This window comes from Cebus imitator, unplaced genomic scaffold (genome assembly GCF_001604975.1).
Source record: "Cebus imitator isolate Cc_AM_T3 unplaced genomic scaffold, Cebus_imitator-1.0 Scaffold733, whole genome shotgun sequence".
NCBI lineage: Eukaryota > Metazoa > Chordata > Mammalia > Primates > Cebidae > Cebus > Cebus imitator.
In genome coordinates, this window is record NW_016108048.1 from 9,002 (window position 1) to 17,752 (window position 8,751).

The 8,751-nt window shown below is 44.5% G+C and overlaps 1 protein-coding gene across 1 annotated transcript in view; it reads right to left on the bottom strand.

Moving 5' to 3' along the window:
- Positions 1-2,857: 2,857 nt before the first annotated feature.
- The window catches only part of MAGEB17 (MAGE family member B17), a 21,434-nt gene continuing 15,540 nt past the window's right edge, over positions 2,858-8,751 (bottom strand). Inside the window, 1 exon segment of the mRNA XM_037735151.1 lies at positions 2,858-3,914. Coding sequence (XP_037591079.1) covers positions 2,858-3,914 — 1,057 coding nt within the window.

Consider the following 8,751-nt stretch of genomic DNA (forward strand, 5'->3'; position numbering starts at 1 on the left):
CAGGGTCCTCATCTAGACACTGACAAGTCCTGGTTCTCCATTCTTCATTTTCCTGATTCCACGGCCCTTCCACCAAGGTCATTACCTTCCTGAAACGTCAGGGTGAGCAACGTCCAGGTAAGGCTGTATGGGGCCTCTGAGGTTATCAGCAAGGGTGAGACTGTTTGCCACTTGGGCAGGGGACCCAGGACAGGGGGTAGGCTGTCAGAGATGGTGCCATCTACTCTTTTCCTTCCCTTCAGCAGTCAGACACAGCTTCTGATGGAACATTGTTTCTAGTTCTTTGACTTTCTACAGGCAACGGGCAGAGCAAGATCTTCCTGTGTGCCCCTGATCTTTTGAGGTGATCTGACATTGCATACAAATAGAGGTAATCACTGTCACCGACTATTTTCTTTTTTCTTTGTTCTTACCCCATCCCACTCCACTTTTTTGTTTGATACTCGAATTGCTCTGGTCATGTATTCCCAGTCAGTGCTTTGTGAAAAGTCCTCTTCTGATAGCCCAAGATATATGTTGAAGTAGCAAAAGGAAACGTGAGTTATAACACACAAGACCTGCCTCAGGATGGTAGGTGTGGGGTCATGTGAGTTTTAGACAGATTCAGATCCTGGCACCGCCACTTCCCTGCCAGTTACCAGCACTATGGACTCAGGCATATTGGCAGCTTTTAGGAGCCTCAGGTTCTTTCTCTGTGAAGAAGGTTTGATAAGGCCTATCCTCTTGGACTGAGGGGGTCTATAAAATGGATACTGTGAACCCAGGACACTGTCTGGAAAGTATGGAGAGTTTCTAAATGGCAGTTACTTACCTTGACTATTCGGACCCCAGAAAATACCATGCACCACATTGATATTTTCTTTTTTCTTTTTCTCTTTCTTTCTTCCTCGTCTTTTTTTTTTTTTTAACCTAGGAAGTGTCAAAGAGTATGCAGTCTTCTATGACAAAGAAAACCAAATCAGCCAAAATGCTGCTTGCGAAATCCAACTGAGTAATCATTCCCATGAGAGGATCAGTCATTTCAACAGGGTGTGAAGACTTCCCCAGTCAGATGCACCATGAAGACCCTAGAAGGTGTGCAGAGGACAGACATCTTTCCTCCCTCCCAGCTGACCTTGCATTGAAACTATCCCTAGTTTCATTCACCACCACCAAAACTCTGGACCATGGTAAGAACTGGCCATCCTATGTAGTTCACCTCATTTCCACTCCCTTTTAATGGAGCAATCTGGCTCCCCCAGGCCAGGGACAAACAGACCAGGTCAGTGGCTGCTGGACATCCTACCTGAAGGGGCATCACCCTCATTCTCAGAAACAACCCGACACAGAGGGCAAACCACCTATATAGTACACTGTGCTCACTGGCATGGGGACACAGAACAGGAGTCCTTCCAATCCTGTCGCTGGTGGGGATGCACCTCTGGTCTACCTCATCCCTAAGGAACTGGTGGGACCACTTTTCCCTTGCAGTCCTAGTCTGTCCACTCTGAAACCCACCACCTGAGGGTCTGGTCTCTGCTTGCCATTTCAGCAATAGCCTCATCTAGCTCCAGTGCAGGCTAACTTGAAATGCCCGCTTACTGAGGAATCGGCAGTGTCCCAACTTCCCAGCCTGCCCTGTCCCAGGGCATTTATAGTGGGGGAGGAGGTGATGGGGGGAGGATCCTATCTTGAATCTCCTCCCTCCTCTCCAGTCCCTTGATTGCCCCTTAGGTATTTCAGTGTATTTCCCCTACCCCTCCCTCCACTCCACTGTGTTCCTAATAGGAGAGCTCCTCTTGGATTCTGAAATATCATTGGCAGGGGCTGGGGCTTTCCCAGAACTAGCATGAAGACTGTCAAAGAGCAGATGTTCAATTCATGTTTGGTGAATGACATAACTTGGATGTTTGTCCCCTCCAAATGTCATGTTGAGATGTAATACCCAGTGTTGGAGGTGGGGCCTAGTGGGAGGCATTTGGACCATCAAGGAGGGTCCCTCATGGCATCATGCTGCCCTGGCCATAGTGAGTGACCTCTCACAAGATCTGGTCATTTGAAGCATGTGACACCTCCCACCCCCACTCTTCTTGGCTGCCTTCCTCCCACTGTTGCCATGTGACATGCCTGTACCCTCTTCCCCTCCTGGCATGAGGAAAAGCTCCCCAAGGCCTCCCCAGAAGCAGTTGCTGGTGCCATGCCTGTACAGCCTGGTGAACCGTGAGCCAAGTCAACTTCTTTTCTTTAGAAATTACCCCATCTCAGGTATGCCTTTAGAGCAACACAAGAGCAGCCTAGTATAAGGAACAAAAGAGCCAGCGAACAAGTGTTCTCCTTTATGAGGATTTAATTTCTCCAATATTCTTGAATACACATAGCAACTGTGAGTATATAGCTTTTCATCTGATCACAACAAAATACTTAAAGAAATAAGATTTTAAAATGTCAAAGGTTGCCAATCAATTGACATTTTTTTCCCACCATCTTGTGATCCCAACTGATTCAGTGTTCAGTTTTTTCACAGTTTAAAGCCAATCCTTATTCCAATGCTATTTCTTCTGGCACTAGATCACAATCTAATAAGTAAAAATTTCCAATTTGTTTTACATAATGTAAGAGCATCACTCTTTAATGTGATAAACAGCAACCATTGTGTGAGGCACCTAATTCATGAACTTAGATGTTATATCAGTCAATCTCTTTCAAAGGAACATATGGTAGACACAGAAGAGAAAGAGGAATCTATAAGTAGCTTGCAAATAACCAGAACACCAGAAAGAAACATGCCTTGGGCTCTCTCTAGCCCCATCTTGCCCTCAAATACTGAGATGGTGGACAGCCCTTTTCAGTCTCTTAGTGAGGACTGCCTGAGACTTCCCTAGGGCTGGGAGGACCTGCTAGATCTGGCCCTGGTTGCTGCTCTGGCTGCCGCTCTGGCTCTGGCTCGCTCTTCCTCATCTCTCAGAGCCTCCTCATACTGGGACTGGTAGGTACTGGCAACGGTATCATTGAGCTTGGCTACAAACTCCAGAACTTTCATTTTGCTGGTTTCAGTATGGGCCCTGGGACCCCACAGGAACTCGCAGCGTGGAGGATCACTGCCGGGCACCTGCCGGTACTCGAGGTACCCCTCTTGCACCAAATCTTTGGTGACAAGCTCCTGGGGCTCCCCAAAGATGAAGTGCTTCCTACCTTTATGCATCCCCAGTGCACCCAGGCATTCCCACATCTCTTCCTCAGTGGCACGGTTGCCATGCATGAAGATCATGCTCAGGAGAACCATCAGGAGCCCGCTCTTGGGAAAGTCCCTGCCATCGCTCAGACTCTCTTGATTGGGAAAGTCCAGCTTGCTGAAAAGCATATAGAACTGATGTCTGGGATCCATTTCCTTCAATTCGAGGCCAAAGACCATCTCCATGTTCTCGGCACTTCTCCGGAGGATCTCAGGGAAGTGCTGTTTGTACTTTCTGTTGATAACCTTCAGCATGGCTTCCCTTGTAATGGGCTCTTTCCTTATATACTTGTTGAGCAGGAACTGCACCAGTTGGCCTGTCTTCACATTCAGAAGATCTCCTGAGCTCTCAGAGAAGGACGGGCCTTGGGAGGAGTTGGGACTTTCCCCCTTTTGGCCCTTGGCACCTTCATCACAACTTATGAGTGAAACAGCTGCAGCTGGAGAGCTGGGGTATCTAGCTTTCTGGGACTCCTGAGAAATGCCCGCAGCGGGGGAGCTCTGGGAAGCACTCTGGCATACAGGAAAGGAGGAGGATGGCAGACTTTCCTCCTCTGCTGCGGTGGCTTGAGCACCCCTGAGACATCGGTCTTCACCTCGAGCCTGGCAACGTTTCTGACGGGCACGACGCTTACTCTCCTGACCGCGAGGCATGATGACTGTGCTCAGGGGCAGCAGGCAAGAGGGCACAGGAGGCAGGCACCTGGAGCAAGAGGACCAAAAGTTGTGAGCCCCTCAGCAGGGAGGTACCACCTTGGCTATAAGGAGGCCCCTACGCAGGTGTCCTTGAGGACCCTGCTCCACAGCCCCAGCTGGCTCCTGCTCTCCAAGTCAGCCTATCCCCTGGGGACCCTGGGAAAGAAGTCACAGTGTTCCTTGTCCTGCAGCCTGCCAGTCCTGCCTGGGACCAAAATCCTCACTCTCTGTTTCCTCTGAGGGGAAACAGGCCACCTGGACTTGGCGTCCCTGTCTGGGGCCTCAAACCGCTGACACAGGGAGGGATCCTGAGGTGCTCTTGATAATTTGGGGCAGGTGGCTCCACACTCCTCAGGGTCTTCATAGTGAGCTGATGGTCTCTACAGAGAAGGGGAGTCTAGGGAATTTATTTTGTATTTGTAAGGCAAGAGGTGATTTTTCTCTAATACATGTGAGTTATTCATTTAAAACTGTTAGTCTAGTATAATTTTCCCCGATATGAAAAAACGCAAATTTTTTTCACTTAGCAACAGAGTACTCTCTAACTTCCAATAGTTTGTGAAAGTTGGGGCTGAAGTACCTTAGTGTGAACATCTGTCATGTTACAGTGAGTAGAAATATGAAAGTGCTTAGGAAGAAACTTTGCAAACATTTAATGAGGATACACTGTTCATTTTAAAAATTTGTTTATATTGTAGTTTAAGCTAATGTATTTTATATTCTTTTGTAGTAAAACTTAACTCATATTTCTACAGGAAACAGTGGTTTTATTTGAATTACCTTCTATATAACAGGTTTCAATAAAGTTGGACAAACTTACCGTTGTCACTTCCCATTTCCTGCCTTATAAAGAGGGATGTGTTCTGGAACTCCTGTACTCTGGACTACACATGAATGAGTTCTAGGGGGATTCTATGAATAATGTGGAAATTTGCACATCCATTTTGATGGAGAGTTGGAAGTAACTGGCTGCATGTGAGGAGAGAACACTGATGATGATGTGAAAGTGATAAAATAGGCACCAAACAACCTCTACTGATGGAAGAATAGCTTAGTTTTCCAGAAAAAATACTCTGGATGATTGCAGGGGAAGGGAAATAGGGGCTGAATTAAGAGGATCTTATGTTTCTTGGGCTTGAGAACACTAAATATGAGTTTCTACTGCACCATTCTTTCCTGTTTCTCATGGATAGCATCTGATGACTTATTTGTCACTTTAATCAGAGAAAGTGAAAATTCAAACATGTATACTAAGATTAGGGAACCACAATTAATATAGGTGGTGAAGTATGAGAATTAAACATTCAATTTCTCAGTCAAGCTAACCTGATTTTAAATGCTCAGTACCCACACATGGCTAGTGACTACTGTTGTAGACGAAAATACGGAACATTTCTATCATAGAAAATTCAGTTGGATGGTGCTGTTGCTTTAAGGGTAAGCTGGTTAGGGCCTGCCTGCACCGCTCACTGTTCTTACATGACCCTTGTCATGACTGGAATGTCATAAGAAAAAAACTACCAAACAGTACATGTTTTTCAACACAAGAGAACACAAGTTTATAAAGGCATTTAGTTTATTTTTCAAAAAAATATTTTGCTAGAAGGGTTGAGTACTGTAATTTCATACGATGATAATCTTTAAATAAATTTTTTTTGACCAACATTTACCAGTTAAGTGAACAGCCTATCTAGGTCTGCTTTTGTAACACCCAAATGCAATTAGCACTTCTCTGATGGTATTCCCTGGGTCGTCTTAATTATCTACAGGCCAGGAGGCAGAGCCTAGCACGTAACAGAAGTATGTGCTTTATAACTGCTGATTTAATTCCGTTTCTTAACTAAGCAGAGCAGGGAATCAGTATCCCTATTTCACACTATTAACAGACTGTCTTGCCTGAAGAGTCTGACCTGCCCAGACCCCCCAATTACTTCTAGCCCAGGGATGCAGTAAACTGTAACTGCAGAGAAAAAGGGCAGCTAAGATGAGACTAGTGCTGGCTGAGTCCCAGTTAGGTCTGTTACTGTTTTCTTCCAACTATAAATCCAGGATGACAATGTTACTCAGATTCAGTGCTAGGTAGAAAAGAGAATGCAAAGCCAAAAACAGTTTGGGGATTATTGGCAGCAACTTCTTTTCCCCGTAAGAGGCCAACAGAAAGTTGATTAGGATTCTTGGGAGAACTTAACTAAAAGTTGAATTAAATCTATATTCATTGCTATGGATTTAACAAAAGGAAAGACCACTGCAAAGAAGTAACTACAGCCTGGTATGTTTGCTGAGGACAGGACTGGGCAGCTTGTTGAAGGCTCATCAAAAGTAGCTTTTAGTTAGCACAAGGTCTGCACTCAACCTCAAAAGCATAAGGTCTAGGCCTGGCACAGTGGCTCACACTTGTAATCCCAGCACTTTGGGAGGCTAAGGCAGCTGGATCCCCTGAGGTCAGGAATTTGAGACCAGCCTGACCAACATGGTGAAACCCTGTCTCTACTAAAAATACAAAAATTAGCTGGGCATGATGGTGTGTGTCTGTAGTCCCAGCTACTCGGGAGGCTAAGGCAGGAGAATTGCTTGAACCCAGGAGGCCAAGGTTGCAGTGAGCTGAGATTGTGCCATTGCACTCCAGCCTGGGCAACAGAGTGAGTAAAAAAAGGGTATAAGGTCTGCCTACCTCGTGGGCACCCAAACAGTTCAGTGCCAAACTAGTACCAGTAAAACCACGTCTGCCTCTTTCACCAACAGTCCAGAGTGTTTCAAAAATACCTTTATTAACCAAGGAAGCAATTACTGTAAACATCAGAAAAAAAGGACATTCTGATTTAGGACTTCAGTTAAACAGAGGTTTATACCTAATTTAGAGATCAAGATCATGCCACTGCACTCCAGCCTGGGTGACAGTAAGACTCTGTCCCAAAAAAAAAAAAGAAGGGAAAAAAGACCAAACTCAATATGTAGTCTAAGCCACGCTGGGCGGCACACCTCAAGATGCCCTATGAAGCATTAAGCTGAAAGTGAGAGTCACTGGACTTGGATGGCTCACGTTTCACAGATTGGAGGAAACAGCAGCTCATGCTCTGGGCGTTGATTTTCTTACAGGTACAATTCTGTCTCTTCTGCATGCCATGTTCTGTCAATGAAGAACTGAAATACTTCCTCACTCTGAAGTACAAGACATTTTGAATCAATAGCCCAGTGACTGGCTACTTTGGTATACCACACGCCCACCAAAAAAAATTAGAGGCAAATGTCTGACGTATGTTTTGAAAAATCTCATGTTTGTGTAACTATGTTTGAAAAACTCATGAAAAACTCTTCCTCACCTTAAACTCTTTTTTCCTAATGCTGACAGAACCCTACCTATAGCAGCATAAAGTGCCTCTACTCTCAGTCTTTGTAATGACTTGAAACACAGTAAGAAACACTGACCTGGTTTTAAATTAAGGATTTTGAGTCTGGAGGACTCAGGAGAGAAAGGTGCTGGGGCTGCTTCCCAGTGTCACCCCTGGTGTTGGGAACCCCGCATGTAAACATGGTCTGACTCAGTCCTCAACTGCTGGCATCAGCCTTCTCTCAGCCATACCTTAGGGCCATGTGAAACTAAACAGTTTAGCTTTTTCAACATCCCAAACCTACCCAGGCATAAATTTGAGTATCTTCTGCCATTTACTTGGTGTTTTTCTATTCAAACTTCTGAGTTTCTCATACATACACTGGTGGTTTTTCCTCCCGATTCAGAAAAGATAATTGGGTAGGTTTAACATACAACTTTCCTTTCCAATGTCACAAAAGGCTGGATTAAAGATGTAAGGTGCATGACATTAATCCTAATGCAGCTAAGTGTATGGACAAGGCCATTTAGACCTTCCTTCAGAAGATGAGCTTCAAAAGAAAGAGAAAAAACAACTGTGCTAGTGTCAGCATTGGTCATGCAGAAACAAGATGTGCCCTGCATGTTACTGAGATCACTAAAGGGACAGGAGAAAAAAACCTGATACAGCTGCTACACTCCCAGGGGAGTAAGTTGCCTTTACTACCTTCCCTCTTCTCTCCAGCCACTTGCAAAAGATCTAAAATTAGTCAGTCTTCAATTTTGAATGTTTAAATTTCAGATACCCTTGAAAATAGAAATGGATTTGGTAAACCTTAACTTCTTCCAATTGGGAGGCAACACAGGGAAATGACAACTTACAAATTACTCCTAGCTGCATTCTTATTTGTTTGACTACTAGGTTTGATGGGATGAGAGTTTTTTAACAGGTCAAAACCAGAAAAATCCAGGGAATTCACTATCCCAGCAAAAGCCTTTATAAGATGTACACCATGTATTATAATTCTTAAAACCACGACTGAAATCTGTCATTGTTACTGGCCCCCAAAGTTGCTGTCGTTTTCTCACACCTTAATTTACTCTTCCCAAAGCACGCACTGTGCTTACAAGTGTGCCTCCTGAAACAACACACCAGTCAGTTTACGACCACTTACATCTCGCCCTTCAAAAGGAATGAATTGCACTCTCTAAGACTCACTTGGAGAGGGAAGTCAGTGAAAGGTGCCACTGGTAAAAGTAAAACAGGACTGGATTTGTCAAAACCACTCCTAGCTACCCTTAATGCCCCAGGGAACACTTACTATCTCAGAGTTATGTTGTATCAAAAACATCTTGCATTTTTAGGTTCTGGGAATAAATTTGAAACCTGTATTCAGTTCACATCTAACTAAGTTTCAAAAGCTGCACCAAATCTACTAAGCTTTTTTTTTTTTTTTTATAATACTCTTCACTGCATGCTCTGTCTATATGCATGCGTTTGAATAATAAATATTAAATATGGGGGACGCACAGAATC